A 23,879-nucleotide genomic window follows, 5' to 3' on the forward strand; every position below is an offset into this window, starting at 1 on the left:
AGATAAATACGTCATACTTTTATATAAGACAAGCAATCACCAACAGTGCTTCAGGAGAAATCTAATTTTTAGCCTTATTTCTTCTTTATAAAATTTCCAAAATCAATAGAATCCATTTCAACTGATGTTTCCTTCATTTAGCATTCACAGTTCAAAGGACTTCCCCAGTACCCTGTTGCAATTTAATTTTAATTAAGGCAAGACAAGATAATCCGGAAATTACTTTTACTCTCTTTGCTTTTATTCTACTCCCTTAATTTTACACAAAACATTTGCAACACTTCAGTTCTACAGTAAAAGTGTACTACTGTAAGTGTTACAGGACTTTATTAAGTGACTGATACTCTGAATAGTAATTTTTTTATTCATTTACTCTGAATAAAAGTTCATGAATCCTATTTCTCATTTAAATTTCATGGTATCAACATTTTGAAAGTCACTAAAACCCAATTTCAAATGCAAGGTGAGAAAGAAATGAGTTTATAATTAAGTTAGCAAAGAGCTTTAAAAAATTTAGGTATTAATATTATTCAGAAGGATTATGTGCAGTGAAGAATGGATATTCTGTAAATAATAGTATACCAACTGCTGACTTCAGTACTGCCTCCTTTTTTAAAAAAAATATTATTAAAACACCTATGAGTGTTGTGACTAATACAACTGTGAATAGCAGAACTAGCTATCAATTATCTGAGTTCAGATGTATTAAGCGATCTTTTACTCAGAATTAATACTGTTTAATAGTATAAATATAAATAATATCAAAATACACTCCACATACTCAATATAATTTTATTCTTATAATTCCATTTTCTCATAGGAATAGATAGAAACCGAGCCACTTTTGTTGAAAAACAACCTTTTCCAGTAGAGATGGAGCATAATTAATAGAAATTGAAATCATTATGTGTAAATAGAAATTATTTATTTTCTGAGAAAAGATTAGATTCTAAATGGTAACAAGAACAACACATATGGTTGATGCACTAACTTTTAGGGCTATTAGCATCAGACTTGCATTGTCAATGAATCTTACAGGTATCACAGTCTCTAAGCAACTATCTGATTTATAAGAATTTATTTTTTAAGGATGTTGTAAAGAAACCAGCTAGCATAAAATTCACTATTTCTTATACTTACCAAGGTACAGACTGTGAGAAATACAAGTCTGCAAATCTCCAGAAAAAGCATTGCATTGACTCAGTTTTTATGTACCACAGTTGTTCCGCCCAAGTGGCTGGCCCTCATTTTTGAGGCCAAATAATTGCTGTTAGTACCAGATGAATAAATATGCCACAAGCTAAAAATCTTGCTAAAGAACAGTCTGCCCCACTCTCTGTAATTGAACTAGACTTGATAAGAGTAATAAAAACTTTATGAGTATTAAAGTAAGATCTACTAAAATGCCACAAATTGCCATTTTAATATTAATCACATTTTTATTTAATACTTTGTCTTATTGAGACTTGTATATGGTATTCCATTAAAGATATCTTATGTTGAATATAGCTGATGGCTTATCACTTTTCCCTAGCACACTCTTTCTGTGCCTCACAAATAAAAGAATAACATTTTTCTTCTATACACACTTAATCAGACCTTACAATTCCCTTTGTGAAGCTGGTGTTCTATCGGGCCTTTAAAAACAAAACAAAACAAAACAAAACAAAACAAAACAAAACAAAGAAATGAGAGGAGGAGGGGTGGCCAGGGGTGGAAAAAAAGTGCGGTAGTGATGTGCATTAAATTGCACCAGGTACCTATAAAAGGCTCAACATGTTTGCAGGGTACAAGGAAGGGGGGAAAGCATGAAGGTATTCATGTTCAATTATATGGGATTTCCTTTTTCTTTTTTCAGTATTGTTAGATTCCAGCTCTGGTATTCACTGAAGAGAGAGAGCTTTTTTTCCCCTAGCTGCTTAATTAACATGGCACAGTTGGCCCTGTGACTCTGTTAGAAATGACACATGCGTCAAAAGTGGAATGGGTGTCCTTGCTGCAAGGAATTCTATTTTTAAGCAGAAATGACTCATCAACTACTGGGGTGTCCCAAAAGCTACAATTTGTCAAGCTGTCAGGAGAAAAGCAAGGAAAAAAGGAAAAGAGGTCACATCTTTATTTGTATCTGTAGCTTGAAAAGCAGAGGGCTAAGGCACGGATTATACATTCAACTCCACTCTGAACAGCAATCTTCTATGCAAGCCATGTTTTGATAACAGCTATATGGTATGTGGTATTTTTAAAACCTCGTCTGAGTTATCTCCTCTTTTATATTACACAGATCTGCAAATTTGTGCTAAGGACGAATGCTTCTAACTCAGTGTGCACATCTATCTACAAAGAAAGCAAGCAAGCATGGGACAAAGTATTTGCAGATGCATTTTCAGATGCTTTGGGATAAAATAAAAAAATGTAGAGATTCATTTGGAAAGAGGAAAAGGACAAAAACTAGAGAATGGTTCTAACCTTTATATAAATTATATACTGATGTGGTTTTGAGAAGGATTCAAATTGCAATTTAGGAATAGATTCCCACAGCAATACTGTAAACACATTAAGCAGCATGGTATGAGTTTGTGAAAACAGAGAAGCAAAAGTGAGCAGGCCATAAATGTGATCTATACATTTTCATTACACAAACTGACCTTCAAATTATTGCATAGGTGGTGAAAACAAACACAGGGCAGGTTTGCTGAGAACTTATTCGCAGTCAAAATTACTGGAACCTAAGCTGCAATTAAAGGCCAGTCTAAAATTTTTTTAGCCATATTTCTTAAGTCAGGTCCAAGCCATTATCCAAAGAATGTGTATGTAAGCATAATGGTGTCAATAAGCTTATAGTTTTATTGATGCACTATAGATAGTAAATTACTGATCAGACACAACAGTGATTAGTAAATTGCAACTCAAACCAAGTAACAGTTTGTTCTTCAGAAGCTGCATAACACGTAGTGCTGCAACACCAATATCACATATATTTTTCAAAATAAATTTAAAAGACTTGCAAACCACAGGAGTGGGAAACTGAGATGTTCTATTGCAATCATTTTTTATCTGTTGGCATGGATAGAATTTTAAAAAGGGCTCTGGTTCTGAGGTTTGGAGATAAGAGAGGCATTTTTAACACTGTGGTTTCACTGGACTCAGAGACCTATGAGTTCATGCAGAGATATGAATTGAGTATGATATCAAAACTAATACAAGGTTTATGCATGCAGGGCAGCACAGGACACAGAACTTAAAACATAGTTTAGAAGTATGATTTTCTAAACATGCCTGATTATGACTGACATCTGCTCTGAACCTTCAGGTGAAAGACCTTTCTTACTCTTGCACAAATCAAACTTTGAGATCCTGCCCTACAAAAGCTAATGGAATTTAGAGTAGATGGTGACAACCTTCCCAAAACAGAGCTAGGAAGCAATGACGACTCAAAGGAATCAACTAGAAACAGCTGTCAATTTGCAGTCCTTTATCACCCTCATATTTAAGCTGATGCCTTTGAACTTCTCAGTACACAAAAGCAGAAACAATTCATTGGAAAAGAAAGATGCAGTTTGGCACAGAGGAGCACTGAATACCAGCTAGTGTTATTCAAATGCCCTTTACCACTAGGCACTTGCTTGGAGAAAATTTGCCATGTGAAGCAACAATCTGCTATAGTCTTTACTGAGCCATTGCCTTCTCCCAAATCCTTTTAAGGAGTTCAGGTATCCCACAAACCACTAGCCAGGAGAGAGAAAAGAATTTGACTCAGAACTAGATGATAACATAGATGTGCAAATATATGGGTTTAAATTTACTTCTGGCAAACAGCCCCAGAACCACAAGTGTAAATGCACTTGCCATGAGAGCCATTTTCATGAGGTGCCAGAACTGACGTGCAATACAGGAAGGGAAAAAGAATTGTCTATTTGGTGGTATCACAAATGATCTTGTTATTCATTTTCACACAAGATACAAAATGCTAACACCTAAGATCAAATTCTCAGAAGCATTCCTGTATGTCTACACACAGCCTCCAGATTAAAAATAAAATTCTCACTGATCAGCCACATTAAAAACTAAACTCTTAGCTAAGTACTTGTGATCATGAACTGCAAAGCAATATGTTACTTTCTGGCCCTGGGCTAGAAAGGATCACACATCTTCCTTGTGCGCTTGGATCCATTTCAGTCTTTTGACAGTCTTTGAGTTTATCATAACAAGTAAGAAACTGTATTACAAAAGATGAGGGTGTTAAATGTTCACTTTTTATCAACAGCATTTTTCAGTAAAAAATGTGATTGTAAGATTGAAATCCTATAGACACCCATGTCACTCTGCAGGCTCAGATCTTCAGAGCAACAAAGTGGTCTTCATTTCCTTTGAGTGTCTCAGGTCACACAGTCAGCTTTACATTTCAGAAGACATAATAATTAGATATTCTAACATCCTACCAACCAGAGTATCACCAAATATAACTTGTACAAGCGAGATACTGGAGATGCAGGAAATTCCACCATTTTTTATCTTTTCCAATATTTCGCCACTGTCACAGCTATTAAACTTTCTTTAAGTTCCAAACTAAATCTTCAAAGTTGTAAATTACATAGATTTTATAGTTTCTCCAAACACTATGGAGATGATCTTTGGGGACCATTGCATTTACATACTGAAATGTTGCCATGTCTGCCCTCCCTACATCACAAAGTTGAGGGTTATATCCTTCCCCAGGCTGAACAAACCCTTTTCCAATAACCACTCCACATTCCTTTATCTGTTAAAAGAAGTTTCCTAAACTTTTAATCATTCTTGTTTCTCTCCAGACTCTTTCATCAGTTTGTCTACGTATTTCTGAAACAAGCATGCTTTGGGGCCTTAACAAGGCTTAAGATATTCTTCAGGCATTACTCTAGAAATTGCACTGCTTTGAAATTTTTCCTTTCCTCTCCATAAAAAGTATGAAGACAGATTTTAGTGTAAAATCCTGCTCCTCTGAAAAAGCCTTGTTATGCAAGTCTAGCTAACAGGCTATTCAAATTAGACAACACTTAATTCAGACCAGAATTTCCTCCATTCTTTTTTTAAAAGAGATAAACTGTTTGAGATAAACACGTCTTCCTCTCCTAAAAATGTGCAAGTGATACAGATTTTTGCCTATGTCAAAACCAAATTTCTGTCAATTCAGTAGAAACCGGAGAAGGAAAAACTAATGGCCAAATGTTTCAAAAAGCCATTAGTAAATTCCATCTAGCCCTCAAAAAGAAGGATCTGATTCCTGAAATACAATACCGTCATTTTTCCATCTACTATTCAACAAGAATTTAAACCACATGAAAATTGGCTCACGAAAAAATGAGGATTTAGCTTCTTGATGACCGAACTCTTAAGCCTGATATGTTCAGTATAAACACATTAATTTAAGTGGCAGATATTTACATAGTGGCCTATCTGGCAACATTTTAATACAAATAAAGTCACTGAATATCACTGCATGTATAAAGTTTAGTTATTTCTAATTACTGACTTATTTCTGGAATAAAAAAAATTCTACAGTCTTGAACTTCAGTGATTCCTTAGCATAGCATGCAAGTGGCTGCAGCTGGAAAGGACCTTTGCAGAAAAGGGTCTGAGGTCCAGAAGCTCACTATAAGCCACCAATGTGCCCTTGGAGTAAAGAAGGTCAGTAGCATTTTCCAGGCTGCTTTAGGAAATGTTTCTCCAGCACAGAGACGTAACATAGGGGAGTGAGACCAATGAAGGGTCACAAAGTTTGTTAAGTGACTAGAGCCCTGTCATACGAGGAGGGCTGAGAGAGTACTGAGGGACTCTTTTGTCTGAAAAAGATAAGGATCGAAGAACCTCATCAACATCTATAAATACCTGATGGAGCCTCCTTGAGGTATAAAAAACCAGAGCCAAACTCTTCTCAGTCATACTCAGTGACAGGGCAAGAGGAAATTACAATTATTGAGATCTTTTACAAGGTCTGACACTAACACTTCAGAAAATTTATCCATTGCAATTTATTGCATCCTCAAGGTTGTGTATTATGATTACTAAGAATTTCTATGTAACAACAAGGAATAAAAACAGTACCTAGAAACCTCCCCAGAGCTTGATTTGCTAATTATTATCGAAGGAAGTTTTTTTGTTTGCCATTTTATCTCGAACTCATTCACAGTACTTCTTATTTAATTCATTTGCAACAATTAATTTTTATCATTGAGTAAACACAAACTACTGGCATTGATTAACAGAAACTTCATTGCATGGTTCGTCTAGAGAAATCAGAATATTTGCATATTGCCTCTCTGTACAACTAGTGAAAATCGGTGTAATCCAATGTTATTGCACTAATGGGATAAACACGTGCAGAGGAATTATCTTTATTCATTATTATAATCTCCTAAATAGATTGGAAGAGTTATTCAGGTAGTGTTTGACAAATTTTATTTGCATATAATTTATTAAACTCGAGCTGTCTGAACATGTCAGACACCAAATGCAAAGAGATAGCACACAAAACATGCATCCAATTTTAAAGGTATGCCTTATTACATCCAGCTTTTTTAGCAAATTCAAGAAAGAGAACATTTATAATGATTGGTGATCAAAGGAAAGATGTCTACCAACAAGCCTGGAAAACACACATCATACCTAATCCCTTTGTCCTAGGGAGCAAAGTGCATAGTAACACATGGGCAATAATTACCTGGGGTTTTTTCCCTCCACTGTGGCTTGTTTCTTTTGCTTTTTGCCTTATAATAATCACATCACTGCTGTTGCGGGATTTTACTCATAATTAACACCATCTGTACCTAACAAAGGCCTTCCATCTTTCTGGTATTCAACTGCCTGCAGAGGCCATGCATTGAGTTGCAAACCCACCTGACTTCGACTGCAGCATGCCAATACGAAAGCAATGAATCTCAGCTATGGACATTTTCCCATGAAAATTTGCAGAGCAATGAAGAAAATTACAGTTCATTGTCACAAATAAGGCTTTCTTCTGCAAATTGCATTTCAATTAAAGCAATAATGGTTTACACTCAGTTATCTATTACAAACATGGTAAAGAAAAACTAGACTTTACTTATGACAGAAAATCTTATTTAATTCTATATCAGTTTAAAGGGTGCTGGCAATCTTTTTAAACCACAGATTTTGTCATTTACTGAGAATGAGCAGTAGGAAAAACTGAAGTTATAATTTTTTTATAATAGTTGAAACCAAGAGACTTGAAAATAATCGCTCAAGAGAAATTCACTTACATATTTAAGGTAAATTTTCTTTATATCAGAAAATTACACCTATCACTATTTGACAATTGAGACGTTAATAAAACTAAGATCTGTTTTTAGGAATTAAAAGTTTCTTTTTCCTTCTTTGTGTAAAAAGAGATGGAAAGAATACATATAACTGGATTTACTTCTGCATGGAACAAAATTTATCAGCCCACAGAAATGGCCAGAAACTGACGCAGTATTAACAAAACTAAACAAAATATTAAAATTGACAAGGCCACCAAACTGCAAGGTACTGTGAGTCTGTCTGTATTCTTTCCCAAGAATTCTCATTATGAAGAGAACAATACTGGTTTTAATCTACTTGCCAAGATACAGACTATTGTAATTTTAGCGATTTGGGTAATGGTAAATATAATCTAACAGCATTTCTTTGAATCAGATCCCAGAATTTCAACTTATACATCTCTAGTCCTGCATCGTGAAAAAAATGTATATATACTAACTCTAATGTGTACTTAGTATAATGGAAGGCTCTTAGTGTGGGATAATGAGATTTGTAAGAGAAATAATTTTATAAACATAATTAAAATATTTTTGCATGAGTAAGTTTCACTCTAAGTAGGAAGACTTGAAACAAAGCTTAGTGCTACTTAAGCCCTACTTAATTCCTCAAATATGAAGACTGAAATGCTATGGGAAATTCTGCACACACTCAAAATACTGGTAAATGCATATTTAAGAGCATAAAACCCTTAACTGTACAGGATATCCTCAGCAAAATGATACAGCATAGATCTAAAACTGATTACTGGAGAAAAAAACCCAGCAATCTTTTATGCTTATATGTCTTGAAGACTGAAAGGAAAAAAATACACTCAGAAAACTAAGTTGTAAACTGAAATCCATAATAAAATGTAAGATTAAGCTGAACTTTCTCTAAGAACTGATTTCTGATTATATTGGACACATGCAAATTTTTTTTTAACGCATCAGTCCAATGGGATCCACTCAAAATTCAGATGTAGCAGTATTGAATTATTGATTTACAATTGAAATTATTTTATACTGCTTTTTCCCCAAAGCACCATGAAACTGAGAAAGAATCATCAAAATGTTCTGCAAATTATTCCATGTAATATGGAAAAGTTTAATGACTTGTAATGGAAATGAGACTGGTATCTAAAAACACTTGAGTGTTGATGTTTACACAGACTTACTGAACTATGTAGTTAAACTTCATACCTAATACATGCTTGAAAGTGGGGTAACACAGCCTAAACAAATGAGAAAGATGTAAATTCTCTTGGGCAGTAACTGTAATAAAATAAATGTAAAGCATAAAAATATTTTTGCTAGTAAAACATTCCAAGAGAACTGGCTAATGATACTTTTCTCCTTGTGCTGTCACAAAGGAAACTCCTCAAATAGAACATTTATTTCTAATGAACCCTTCCTAATATATTGCCATACAATGTCAAGAAACCAGTGGGAATCCTTCAAAATAAGAATCAAGCCTTTTCATGTTGTATTGTTTCATTAGGCAATTCGTAGTATAGCATCTCTGATGTGTTCTCAGCTAATATTACTACTAAGCAAACAGGTAGAACAACTTAGGTTGGAAGAGACCTTTAAGATCATCAAGTTTAATTGTTAACACAGGTGGTAAAGACTTGCTTCACTCTAAATACTAAAAGACAAGGTCAAAAATCCTGAACTCAAAGGTACCAGTGAAGTGCAACAAAACTGTTTTCCTAGAGGGAATGACAATCCTTTCAGAAAGTCATCCACATATGGAACAAAACACAAAAATACATTTAATGTGTCTCTAAGTGAAAGAGGATTTTTATGCAGTGAAATATGTATGTGGATCATTTTTTATATATAGATATCTAATATATATTTTTTTCTAATAGAAGTTGGACAAAAGAAAGAATAATGCATATCAGCAATGAAACTGTAATCATGACAAGGTGGCTTAACAATTAAAGATATTTTCTTTTTTCTTATAAAATAATTTGATTAATGGTTTGTGGTGGCTAAACGTGTCTATTTGTGCTGTCCTCTCCTGTCATAGCATTGATGAAAGGGGTATGGAGATCTGGAGGGTATGTAGGGTATTTTCTCATAGCTTTAGAAACTTATAAAGCCTTAAGGAAAATCTAAAATAGACACATTTGCAAAAAGCACAAAGCTCACTTAAAAATATTAGTTTACAAACCAGGCTAGGAATCTGAAACCACTTTCCAGCTTTCTGATTAAGAACACAACAGTTGAGAACAAGCTCACAGCTCAGCATGAACCTACGTGTCTGTATATTGGTATAAATCTTCCTATTCACAGTGCTACTGTTATTCTTAGATCCAGCTGCTTTACACTCGTTGCCAAATGGTACTTCTTATGTACAATTTTAATCAAGTACAATGTGACACAGTATTGGAAAAAAAAATACCTATTAAGGAATAAGTATGCTGGTGCCTCTGAGAAAACAACTCCAAAAAGCTAATCTGAAAAGCACATGTGAGTATAAAAAGCAAGTTGTAAGACTTTTTTCTTTTTTTTCACTTTGTCATTGATGGCCTCTATGATTTCTACACTGATATAAATTTTCAGGGAAGGGACTCTAGTAAATGAGATAAACTTCAAGGGACAGGAAAGAAACAACTGGTCATTAGAAAGTAATCTGTTTGGCAAAAAACCCACCTTCTATTATCTATAGTTGCCTATTACATTATACTGCACCCCAGAAGAGAACCCAGAACCAGAGCATAAAGGGATATTCACACCATAAACAGTTTCCATGCCACTGCCATTACAAGAAATAGAAAGTAGGAGCCCAGGTTCCCAGGTCAGCAGAAAATGCAGCTCTCCCCTAATGCTTTTACTGACCATGCCTAAAGATGATCATGGCAAATGTTATTCTCTATTCTATTCAAGTCAGTAATTCTGTACAATATGCAGAGGTCAAAATGACAAATGGAAATGAAAATGGGCAATGCATCTCTAGTACTGATGTAAATAATACTCAGAGAAGTACTTCTATATGTATTTGTTAAAGCACCTTTTACATGCAGAAAAATAAACAGAAGTGGACAAAGGAAGGGGGAAGTTCGTGAAAACCACATATAAAAAAGCACATAAAATTAAAAAGCATTGGCAGACATCAAGCTTTATTCTACTGCAGCACATTCAGTAGACTCCCAACAACCATATCAAGTCAGATTTTCCTCTTAAGAAGAGGATAACTCCATTATTTTCTTACCTTGAAAAATTAAATGATGATAAATTTTAAAGGAAACACGAATAGGAAAAGAACCAGCATTAAAATTATGATGTTATTCTGTACTGAAGTAGATCTGCTTATGACTTCTTCTTTGAATGTTGTGCTTTTATTCAAACCAAAAATGGAAGACAGACATCAAAGAGAAAAAAAAAATATCTAAAAATAAAATTTAATTATTTGATTATTTAAGCATTGACGAAAGGGGTATGGAGATGTGCAGGGTATTTGTTACCTAAAGATTAAAAAAATTATGTCAATAGTATTTATAATATCTCTTTGGTAAATGTTTCTTATTTATCTGCTATTCCCAATATTGAAAAATACCACTGACCAAGAAAACAGTATTTTATGAATGAGATTCCAAAAATAAAGGAAGGAAAGAGTCTAGTCCATAGTAATAAGTAAAACATTTCCTAACATGTTGTGACTGAACTTACTTGACAGAAATGCCAAATTGTCATTTCTCTGCTAAATAAATTCTCAGTTTAAGGACTGAAATCTTCCATTAGTTGCTAAAACACATCATTGAAAGTGTACATATTCAGTTTAAAGAAAAATATTCTATGTACACCTTGTGGAGACAACAATTCAAAGTGATGTCTTGTGAAAAGTAGAAGCACTGAATAATATTAATTAAGAATAATCTCAATGAAAGGATTGGATGAACCTCTATAGTTTTCAAAATTAGTAACCTTCATTTTTTCTACCAAGAATAATTGCTTTTGTGATTTTGTTTAGAACCTTTCCCAAAAGGTGAATTAAGCACTGCTTCTTACTAAGAAATTCAGTCAGTTCAGACTAAACCAGATGTGTATGATCAAAACTGTGCTCATATTTTGTAATGAAGTATGATGCAGAGTTCCTAAGTTTGTGCCAGAAACAGAATTAGTACAGACATATTTTATAGCAACACAAAGCTATTTAATTGGCTCTGCTAAGATGTAGGACTAACTGGTATGGAGTACGTTGATGAAACTGCACTACTTTCTGACCTCAGATCTCTCCAAATAGCATTGCACTGGACATGCCATTTCATCTGGTACTAGTCTGGCAGTGTCTATTAGAGTGATGAACTGGGTAGTATAAAAATGCTCTTAGTTTACCCTCTTCTTACAGCTGTGACAGTCTTCACACTGGTGTCTTCCACTACAATTAATCATGACACACATACTTGCCTGACAAAACTGTGATCTTTTCACTCCTTTCTTCAGTATCTAAGAAACTGATGTTGTTTTTTCCACCTTTCTTCATCCCCCTTAAGTGTGAAGTCATGCAGGATTCCTTTGTGGACATACCTGTCATTGCATCTGCAAATCTACTGACAGATTAAGAGTCTTGGATGAATATATAACTGGCATTTCTTTTAGACAACTCGTACACTAGTACTCTTCAGCTTTGGATCGAAGACATGTTTTTTGTAACTGTATGCATAAGATCAAATACCAGCTAAGAGTCCATGGCACAGGCAGAACACAAAAGCTATGGAATGCACTGTTAAGGGAAAGCAGGCAATAGTGCATGTTACCATCTGCTTGGTGTGCGCACTAGATACTATTTTTCTGTTCTGTTCCTGGTCAAGCTGTAGTCTCTGTTGTTCCAACTGTTTTGTTGAGGATATCACAAGTATTCCTCTCATCCTACCTTCATTATTTCCTGTTTAACCAAATTTTCAAAGGAATAACTTTTCTAAGCATGCACTCGTGGATCTGAAATTGACTCAGATATCACTATATTTGATTCTAAATTACTGAAATGGGTGTTAGATCAGCTGCTAATACAGAATAAAGAAGAATTTTTCCATTCAGCAATATATCTGTGGTGTTTCTAACATGAATTAAACTACTAATCAGCATTTAAAAAACAAAACAAAAAAAAAAGACCAAGATGTGTGTGTGGAAATAAAGGAGAGTAAGAGAGAGAAGGAGGAGAAACCAAAAAAAAAGTATGCAAGTTGAGTATATTAACTGGAGGTTGCTAAATTTAAACTGCAGCAGGAGCTAAATGTTGACTGAAAACCAAGAGAAGTGCACAGTTAAAACACTTGTTGATCAAGTAGCCAATAAGCCAGTAGCAATACATGGAATAGGTGGCTCACAGAAAGCACCCCAGAGACATCTCCCAGTCAGTTTTGCTCTTCTTGAGGAAAGCAATCAAAGACTAGAAGAATGCAATGCCTAAAATTCATTATATAATCCATTAGTTTCACAAAATTGCCCCAACACATAGCTGTAGCTTTTGTTGATGTGAAATTGAAAGATAAGTGGAAACAGGTTTTATTCTATTTTACACTTTTGACCTGGACATATAAGCATCCAGAAAATGGGCTTTTAAAACTTTTACAAAGATTTTCAGAAAAGTACCATCTTATGTACTTCAATGGTGACATACTACATTTCAAAAATTAATGAAAACTCATTGCAATGTTAAGAAGGAAAAATAACTTTCCTCTCTTCAAGGGAGCTGAAGATAGAACTTGAGTTTTCCCACCACTTGACTCGTCTCTGTAAACAACATCTCTCCCATAGTTATTTGGGTTATGTTTGACACATTGATAGCTTCAAACTCACAAAATGCAGAGCTGACATCCATGTATCCAAGAATACCTTTTGCTGGTGCTAACACCTTCCTAAATATCAGTATATCCAGATGACAACAGTGGAATGTCTGACTTTCTGAGTCACAGAACGATTGTTTTAGAACACAACCACTACCATTAGAGACACCTAGGTGGGCTCACGTGGAGTAACTTAGGCATACAATCACAACCTTAACCACTGCAGTAATGGCAAGCCTCAAACTAGTTCAGAGAAAAGCATTAAGAATGTTGTCACAGAACCTCAAAATGCTATTGATATTTTGAATATCATCCTCCCAAAAGAATTGGAATTCAAGGAAGAATATTAAGTCCCCTTTTATTCTTCTGTGTTAGGCTACCATTTTGCCTGTTACAACACTGAGTGTCCAGTCTGATATGAAAACAATATCAAAATATATTCCAAGTCACACCAGTTTGTATCACACAATCACATACCTCAAAAGGTCAGGATGAAACTTTCTATTGCCTGGCCAACACTAGAAGATAACATTAGTGTAAAATCTAAAAATACTGAGATGCTTTGAAGACTTTTGCTGGTTCACGTTATCTTGATAGAAATCTATCAAACCCAGAATTTGGAAATATGAACAGATATGCAATACATAATGCTGTACTGTCTAATTCATTCAAAGGTTTTCAGAACTGTTCCTGTCAATCTCCCAAGACACCTTTTTTCACCTGTAAACTGCAATTTTTGGCAAATATTGTTGGCCTGTATATCTTATCCCAGTCTTGAAACTGAAAAATTCTACACCTGCATAATGAATATAAAAACTGTAATTTTGCAATAGTATGTATAATCTCAACACACAAAAGTAGTTTTTCTCTCTATTTATTCTACAAATCCAATGTGACTGTGTTCAGTCTAGTTTATGTAAGATCTTTTTCCCATTCTTGAGTTATTTTTGTGGACCATGTGCTATTATAAAGTTCTTTGCACTCAGGCAATGGGACCAAGCACTGATTTGAAGAAGATGAATGGAGCAATTTAAAGATGTATAATTGCTGCAGGAAAGGAAAATGTACTAGAATACTCACTTTGATGAATCTATGAAGTATATTACAAGAGCACCAATACTAAGAGCGAAGACTAAGACAACCTAAAAAAGAAAAGAAAAGAGTAATTATTTAACAGAGTTAAATATTTTTTCTTTTACACACACAAAAAAGACAAGGAAAATAAATCACAAGGTAGTATCATTTTATTTCAGCTTTCATTTTCTTTAGAAAAATACTCCTACTTGAACTTCAAACATTATATATTATCATTGAATGCTTTCTTGTATTGAAAAAGAGACACAAGACAAATCCTAGTTCAGGGAAATCCAGAATTAGGTCCTAGATCCTAAACTCTGCTAAACTATATTCTTAATTTTTAAATGGCATGCAATATTAATGCATAGTATTCAAATCATGATATAGCTTTATCAGACCTATCCTTCAGGATTGCTCACTGGTACATAAACAAAGAGTGATTACAGATCAGACTGAATTTACATGTGAAACCCACAGGAAAAGTATAGAGCTGTGTCAAAACATGCAGTTACTCTGCACTCTTGTCCATTGAGACTATAGTGAACTTTCAAACAAGTTAAAACAATAGCTTGATGCAGAATGTCATGATCCAAGGAATACATACCCTGGATACCTTAGCATTGCAACCCTTTCCCACCTTTAAATCTGTTAAGTTTTTGAACCAAATCATTTTGTTAGGTCTGGCATCTAGACCTTATTAACAAAACAGAACTTGCTTTTCAGGTTGATGCAGAAGAAACTGGATTAATTACATCTCCCTCTGTCTCCAATTTCTTTTTTCTGAACATAAAACCAACACCATTGCTGTTCTACAGGTTCCCAAAGATGATAGCTTATGTACCCATTGTGATTTAGATTTTTGATATCCTTACTCTAGGTTTCTACTTGAAAAATCCTCTTGAAAAATATTTCTAAGTTTCTACCACTTGAAAAAGGCCAATTTGGAATCTAAAAATATGAGACAAATAAGCTAATTTTTGACTCTTCTGGAAGAAATCAGCAAAGATTTCTGTCTGCTGCACTGAGGATGTGGAAAATGGAAAATTATGTCTCCTCAAACTCATGTGATATGCTGGTCTATAGAATCAAAATAAAATGTCCCTTAGTCTTCTGGCAAGCACATCTCAAAAAAGCTGCTTAGAAATAAGGTCCCTTAAAATAAACACACAGAACTGATCCTTCAGATATAACTAAGGGGACATGCAGATCCTCAAACTGTCAGTTAAAATATAACTTCTTAGCTCAGAAGTGGTTAAAATTTAAGAAAAGTTTTAGAAAATTTTGATTTGACCCAAACCAGTTTCCAAGTACAGCTATTTATTTACTCTTAAATAATTTAAGTCCAAATACTAATGGGGATGTTTTAGCCTATCCTCAAAACCACTACTAAAATATATGTATCTCCTAAAAATCAACCCCAAAACCAGATTTAAAAAAAAAAAAAGCAAACAATCTACAAAGAACAGAGGGGAAACAAAACAAAGCAAAAATAAAAACAACAAAAAAACCCAAACAAACAAAAAACCTCCAACCAACGAACCAAAAACACAAACAACAAAATACAAAAGAGATATACCCTATGGCAGGAGATTTGGGTTGCAGAATGCTGAAATGACCACTTAATGCAAAATTAATTTTGAGAAACTAAACTTGTAATCCATTTGGGACTCTATAAACACTCTTCTCACCCTTTCGAGTTTTCAAAGTATATAACAACTTTTAGTTTCCTTTTCACTTAGCAAATCTTAAGCTATAACATTCAGTCATTACTTCCTAAACAAAGGAATCTTCTAGAACAAACCCAGCATAACTGTACACCAGCCTCACATTTCAGTTATATCCAATGCCTTATTAATCATCACTGTTCTGTTTAAATAATATTATAGAGAGTCTGTGTAAGGTGTCCCTAAACATGTAAGGAATTTGAATGTTCTACGACAGTTCATATAACTGCCACTAAAATGCAAATATCTGTATTTTGCAAGCAGCTCCATAATCCCATGCTACGCCACAAGTGAGATAACTATTCAGAACTACATTTCCCTACTGTAATACATATGACTGATTTTAAATCAAAGCTTATTTTCTCTTCTAGTGGCTTAAAACACATACCTAACATTGTAATTCATAATGTCCCCAAGAATCACACAAAGTGCATCAGAAGAGAATGGAATCTTAAACTCCATCGTTTAATCCTGCTATCAGAGAAACTCACTTTTTTTTGCTAAGTGAGAGAGGTATTGAGCTGAACTTGAATCCATCAAATGTGTGGGAAAACAGAGCCTGAACTAATCAGATTAGAGTTATATTAAAATAAATTAGTAAATAAATTTAAAAATATAAAAACCAAAGCACTCTTCTACACTATATGATAGAGGTTCAGATGCAAATTCTTTTTCTGTATTCCCATCTAAATAAACATGAATGCAACCTGGTTATTCAAACCCTAGGTGATGCTTATTGAGTTTGTTCTAATCTTCACTAGATTGCCATGGAAGATAACACCTATTTTAGGGACCTTGCTATGCTTGAAGAGTGTTGTGGATAGAGAGAGACTGTTACCCCAAATTTGCTGCAACTAGAACTTAAGAGTGGAAAAAGTATATATGGATGTCTATTACTGCCTTTTTTGTTAACTAGGCCATGAGGAGAAGCTTCCTTGCTCTGTTTATTGCAACACATTTAATATAACTTTTCTCTGTCTGGAAGGAAAGAATCTTTTAATTTATAACTTAGTGTTTGTTTAAGATTGAGAAATGGGAAGTCATATGCTAACAGCTATCCTGGCTAAGCACTTAGTATCAAATTAAAAATAAACACCAATCTGATTAAAACATGGAATAGTTGCTGCATATCCCTAAATATTTCACTAAATCTTTCATTTAAAAAAAAAAAAAAAATCCAGCCACAGATTTCAACAAAAGTGTACAATGCCTTTTTGAGGCAAGAGTCAGAGAAACTGCAGATAAAATACACTTAAGGAATTTTTTTTTTTTTTTTTCCTGAGAGCAAGATGCTCCATAAAAGCTTTGGCTGCAATCAAATTTATACATCCATAACAAATAAAAATAAAATAAAAAAATTAAAATAATTAAAAAAAAATCGTTAAGGGGATCACCTCACCTTCCAGGACCAGCACATGTAACAAACAGATAATCCAACGGGTGGCACTGTTTCCCCTACAACTGCATTGAATTCATGTCCAGGTGTTATTGAAGAAACAAGAGAAAATGAAAAGGCTGTTCACATTAGAGAAGGAGGCTACAGTTAACACACCCACAGCAAGGAACAATGTCTAGAGCAGCACTGTCTCTCATACCCTACAACATTTGAACATTCCGTGGAAGATGAAACAAGAACTCTTTGATGTTTCAAAGGCAAATTCTTGCTTACACAAGATTGAACTATCCAATCATAATTAATACAAAATAGCATAGAACTCAAGAAGCAAAGCAAAAAAAAAAAAGGAATAGTTGTCTATTTTATTTTCCTCCAACGTTAAGTATTACAATAAGAAGAATTCAGTGAAAAGAAAAACTTTCGAGAATCCTGTAAGCCTAACACCTCAAGGCATCAGGGTCTTTATTTAATCTGACAACAATCTGTTCTGTACTGTCCTTCAAAAATGTTTGTTTTAAACTCTTTTTATTCTACAGTTACTCAACCATAAGGCTACTATAATTCTTAAAATATACCAAGTTGTTCATTATTAATATTTTTTGAAATTCACTTTTCATTTCTACATTGACACAGTAAATTCTGTTAATAAGCTACTCAGTATTACCATAGTATGATTTAAAACAAAAACCCTATTAGCTTTTGTATCTGATAGTACTTAAGAAAAACGCAAATTATTCCCTATGAGCAAAAAGTAACATCCTCAATTTTGTGGCAGAAAAGTTAGCATTACTAAGATGTCAACAGCCTAAGGTTTCAACCTAACTTTAATGAAAATTTCCATAGTTTAAATATAAAACCCAAACTTCCTTTAACTGACACATTAGAAAACAATTACGTTTCTTTTATAGACAGACAAAATTTACTTTGTTAGGAATTAACACCTTAGAAATCTAAGGACCAGATGCAAACTACATCTCAGAAGTAGGAATTACTTCTAGCTTGGCAATCCCAGCATTATTTGCAGACTCTAGGACATGCACCCACATCTGGGCAATTACTGCAATTTAAAAGTAAGACTTGAGCAGGTCTAGACCACAGAAGAAGTAGAATGGCTTACTTAAATTGTTGTCTCATTAACTGACACCCTATATGCAAACAGCAACACTCAGAAAGCATTCCATGTAGGCAAAGCCATAAGTGGTAAGAAATTATGTGCAGCTGATATAAACAGCTGAGCAATTAATATATCTCAGATTACTATAAATACAAAGTGCTATTTACTATAGAGATTCTTGTTCTAAAAATCAGTGTTCTACATTTCTTTTTATTCTATCACTTACTGAGATGTTTTTATTTACATTACCTTTGGACATAAATTAGGGAACTGAAGTAGCTGCTTCATGCTAAACTGTACAACTCATATTAGTTCATCCAACAAAACAGTCTTCAGAACTTTGTGATTTGTCAAGACAAATAAAACTTTTTGCTTATTTTGAATAGAAATTGATAGTAAATCTCTGTTTAGAGACTTTTTTCCCACTACGCCCTGCTGGATAGCCAGGAGTGAGGATCTCTCAAATCCACTAACAGGACCTAGAACCATGCTCTAGATGAAGCTGTACACTGACTTGTCTCTGGGCTTAAGAGTCTTTCTGCCTCTTCTTCTTTACGTGGTCCCTCCTGGGCCAATATATAAATAACTACAATGCCAAAGGCAAAATATCCACCCTTATGAGGTCACGAATTCCCAAGGGGGTCTTAGAATGCCATTCTACCTCTCTCAGGTTTGCAAAATCTTATTTCTTATTGATGAAATGGTCTCTTAATATCTTCCAGAACAACTGCATACAATGTCAGCTTCTCTTTTAAAGAAAACTGTCTAACCATGTGCTACCTTACAAGAGCAAACCACGAAACACCAACAAATTAGAGCTGAAGTGAGTGAATAGGAGGAGGAAAATTAAGTGATAAAATAATGAAAAGACATAACAAGTTTCCATCATGTTCCTACCAGCAATACATAATAAATTAAAAGTTCAAACAAGGATATCAAGAAACTGGGAAAATTTCTGTCATTTGCCTTTTATTAAAAACGCAGGGAAAGAGATTTCACTGTTACTATACTCCCTGTATAAGAGCCATGCTTGGCAGAACACAATACTTTGAAGAAGTAGCCATGATATATACATTGATTCTCATGCAAGTTCTGGAAAAGTGCAAATTCTACAGCCAGCACCTACTGCTGATGACAGGACACATGTTCACAGCTATGAATCTTAAGGGTTGTGTCTGCTGGGTGGTGTCCTAGCTATTAAATCTGCCTCAGTGACTTACTGATCCTACCAGTTTACATGCAGAAAAAGCAGGTGGTGAAGGAAAAAAAAAACAAACCAAAACAAAAATTAAAAACCAAACAAACATAAAAATCCACATTTCAACAATTTCTTCCACCCTTTGAAGGTCAGCTAGGATTCAGCATCCAATTCTAGAAGCAACAAAGCACCTTCAAGCTAGATGATGATCTTTCAGGGAAGTCAGAAAAGATTCAAGAGCACACAACTCTGAAGAGACTTCACTAACTCTTAGTTTTGAGCTGGAAACAATTACAGTACTAAATCTAAACTTTGCAATTTTGATAGCCACATTAAAAACATCTCAGAAACCCAGACTTGAAAATGTTTACATGCAAGTCATTTCCTTTCAATTACATTTTATGATATTGTTTTTTGTTTCCTGTTATTACAAAAAAAGGAGCTAAATAAAAAGTTAATCAGCTATTAAATTCTATTGTAACTAAATTAGTCACCAACACACATTAAAAGGAGTACAGCTTTATGGCAGCTTTATGAAATTGTTTGCTATATAAATTTTCCCCTTCTGTAAAACTCATATAGACTTACATTTTCCAAGAAAAGTCTGAGTTTCTCCAAAAGAGGAGGTGAAGGGGAGTGAAAAATTACTTGATAAGCCAATGTCTCAGTGAACTTCTCTAAGAAAATTCATAGCAAGGATTTCATTTTAAGACAAAAGGCAGCAATAAAGTTGCTCAGCGTGAGCCCTGGATGATGATCATGAGCAATCAGAAGACTTAGTTATTGTCACTAGTTCTGCCACTCATGGTGACCTAGAGGATATAATTCAACCTCTTCAGGCTTCCAATTCTCCCTCTTGCTTTCATTTGGCAAGAATACTACATGCCAACTCATTAGGGCAACCACTGTTTTCATTACAGATGTTTGCACAGCTGAGACCTCTACTGCTGCTACAGTAATAATAAAAAGCCCAAGAAGGACACTGCAACAGTGCCAGCACTATCTGTGACAACATTATAATACATTAAGGGGCTTTATGTATTAAAGGGTATTATTTAAACAGAAAGGTGTCAGTATCTTTTTCTAAGATAAACTTTTTCCTATATTTCTGGAATTATATTTTTGGTCCCACTAAGTCACTATGCAGTATAGTAAGGTTTTAATTTCTAACTGAAACTAAAATTATGTATTTATTATAAATACATCTTTAAAATACAGTTAGTATTTAATGCATCTCTTTTTACAGACTTGCATAATATTGATAAGAAATAAAGAAACAAAACTGCTGGGAGAGAAAATGGATACAGAAGTGTTACAACAAACTAGAAAAATTAGTCACATATTCAGTTCCCACATACTGAATTTGTGCATCAGAGCAGTCACTTGAGTATATCTGAAAGGTGCAAGCAAAATCTATGGTAATGGCCTGAATCACTGTGAGCTTGCCTAACTATTCATGACTGTTGTAAGTAACTGATATAACAGGTCACTGGGAATAGAATATAGGACATGTCTGAATGAAACTATACAAAACAGAATTAGCAAATTCAGCCTGTCTGCCACCAGCTGCATTTTATTCTCTCTCCAATAAAAGATTCAGTTTTCTTACATAGACTTTAACAGACTACATTTCATTTGACAGACTACTTGAAATTAAAAAGAGTATTTCTTACTAAAGAGATGCTGTGGGATCAAAATTCAGGAATTATTAGACATCAGACTCAGAATATGAAAAATCAAAGCAGGATTTAAAAAAACGAAATTAGTATCTTCATGCACTTTTGTTTTCCACGCACATTTCCAGTCTCATTTGAGGAAGAATTTTAAAAAATTAAATATTTTTGCTGTGTTCTCTTCTGTACATGCTTCTAGTGTATGCTAATATTTCAGCTTTCTTTTTCTTTCTTTATTCAAGTGGGTTTTTTCCCCTCAACTTTCCACTGACATACTGACATTAAAATGAAAATGTCTGTTCAATCCATAAATGTGAAAAGACCGAGATTTTCTAATTAGTGAAAAAATACAAGACAAAAAGTCCCATCTGTCAATGGTGCTCTGTAGCTTGAAGTTAATTAGGTTTGCTGGTAGAGTGCCTGGCAATATGACCAATTAAAGTGCGTGCAACTCTTCCAATTCAGTATCATTAGTCAAAAAAATAGCAGCACTTTTTATCAAAATTTACCGTTTTCTAGAATGCAAGGCATTATATGTCTGTAAATATCTGTCCATGCACTTTTTTTTTTTTCTTTTTTCTCCAACCTAAAAGGTTCTTCCTCCTGATTACCTACTAGTCACACAAATGACCTTCCATTAAGGTCAAATTCACTTTTTGTGTATTGCTAAAAGAGTAACTCACTCTGATTTCCAGTGGATGCATGACTGGCTCTACAATCACACTGAGCAAAAGAGTTATGTATGTAACCAGTACCCACAAACTAATGCACTTGCCAATGCTCTCTTTTTCAATTTCCTCCACCAATAAGCCTACTGGAATGTTGTTTAAGGGAAATGAGTGATCAGCTGTCAAACAGTCAAATCATGCAAACTGAAACCCAACACGCTCAGCTGCAAAACTGTGTAAAGGTCGAACAGCCCCGGTCCAGAGCAGGATTCCCCTACCATACACAACACAGCACAAGAGTAGCACTTGTACTGATGTCTGATTATTCACAGCCCATCCCCGATGCTAGGCCCGCAGAAAGCCTCTGCTTATTGTGTCATGCCTTGAAATGCAGCATGTAGTCATGAATTTTTGTTTGCTTCTCTGTTCTTAAGCTTCAGTTGTGACAAAAGGTTTTTTATTTCCAGATCAAGAATTGGAACCAAGTAACTTCAGCTGGAACTCTTTGTTCTAACAGTACTTTGTCCTACCTCTGGCTAAAGAAAGTGATCAAGGTGAGATGAAGAAGCAAGCAGACTCTTGCACTTTCTGTTAAAATGTAATCATTTGCTAACAATTAACCCACCCTTGCACCTGGAATATCACAATAAAGAACTGAAAAATCAATAAACTGAAAAAAAAAAAAAAACCACAACAAAAAACCCCACAAACTAACAACCTAGAAAATGCTGCCTTTTTAAACAAAACAATTGTCTGTTTCTTAATTAGTATTAAAAAAACCAAAACAAAACAAAAACTAATCTCACAGCTCTTTTCCTTACTTCAGTATAATGTACTCCCCACCAGCTCCCATATGCAGTTTGTTAACCAAACAACAATACAGAAGAACATCCAAGAAACTGCCAAGGAAAATGCAAGATGGAAATGAAAGAAAGAATTGTGGAAAAATGCCAGAAAAGAATAATGCAGTAGTGTAAAGAAAATGCTGTGTCTTTAAAATGCTAAAACCAGAAACATATTTCTGGTAAAGGGTTTGGGGTAAAAAAACACTCCCAAGAGCTTTCAAGAACAAATAAAGCTGCAAATATGGACCTTCTGAGAATTTAGGCCTGTTCCTGCAATCCACAATGATTCATTACAATATTAACAGTACTACTAAATTTCTTATGACACAACAATAATGCTATAACACAGAAATTACTGTAAAGAACTACATTTCTTTGTGAATGAATCACTTTAAGGCTTGTATTTAATGAAATTATTTATCTTATAAATTCAAAATTTATGCTACACTGCATGGTAGACAAAAGGAATCCTCACAGTCCTCAGTTATTTTGACATTAGTCTGACATGCAACCTACATAACAGACAGTCATGTCAATAAATTTTGAAGAAGGAATTAGAGAAAGAGGTTACTCCCTCTTGCTAGGGTTTTATCATTGAATAGGATGGTAAGTTTTCAGATTTTGTGTTACTCAGATTTCCTTTCTTATTGCTCAGAGTTGGTGTTACTATTCCTAAATTTTCAAACAGCAGAACTCCACAAACACAAAACCAATTACATCCCTTTTCAATTGTTTAGGTTCTTAGTCACAAGAACTCTCATATACAGCAAAGGGAGATGCAGCTGTGGATGTATTCTCTGAAAAAACAGAAAGCTCTTGGCTTCAGTAAAGCATAGTAAAATTTCATTCAAGAAAAGGACTGAATCAAAAATGGTGATATCATTCAGTATACAACAAAGCATTTGAATGCTTGTCAAGAAATGTACTTTAAAACATTGTGAGAATGAGACTCAGTCTACAGAAGGGAAAAGGCCTTTAACTCACTGTTAAAGGCCTCTGATGAGCTGCAAAAACAGTTTTCTGCTGCAGTACTAACATCACAGTTCTCATCTTCCATTTACTATTACCTAATGTGGATTTTTTCTTAAATCTTTTGTAATATAATTTCCAGTACTGTG

General features: G+C 34.3%; 1 protein-coding gene across 27 annotated transcripts in view; it reads right to left on the reverse strand.

Moving 5' to 3' along the window:
- The window catches only part of KCNMA1 (potassium calcium-activated channel subfamily M alpha 1), a 469,151-nt gene that overhangs the window by 241,791 nt on the left and 203,481 nt on the right, over positions 1–23,879 (reverse strand). For all 27 annotated transcript variants that reach the window (XM_050305299.1, XM_050305298.1, XM_050305292.1 and 24 more), the window contains exon 3: positions 14,147–14,208. In XM_050305299.1, coding sequence (XP_050161256.1) covers positions 14,147–14,208 — 62 coding nt within the window. The remainder of the gene's footprint in view (positions 1–14,146; positions 14,209–23,879) is intronic.

Source organism: Myiozetetes cayanensis, unplaced genomic scaffold (genome assembly GCF_022539395.1).
Source record: "Myiozetetes cayanensis isolate MyiCay16 unplaced genomic scaffold, myiCay2020 scf10, whole genome shotgun sequence".
Lineage (NCBI taxonomy): Eukaryota > Metazoa > Chordata > Aves > Passeriformes > Tyrannidae > Myiozetetes > Myiozetetes cayanensis.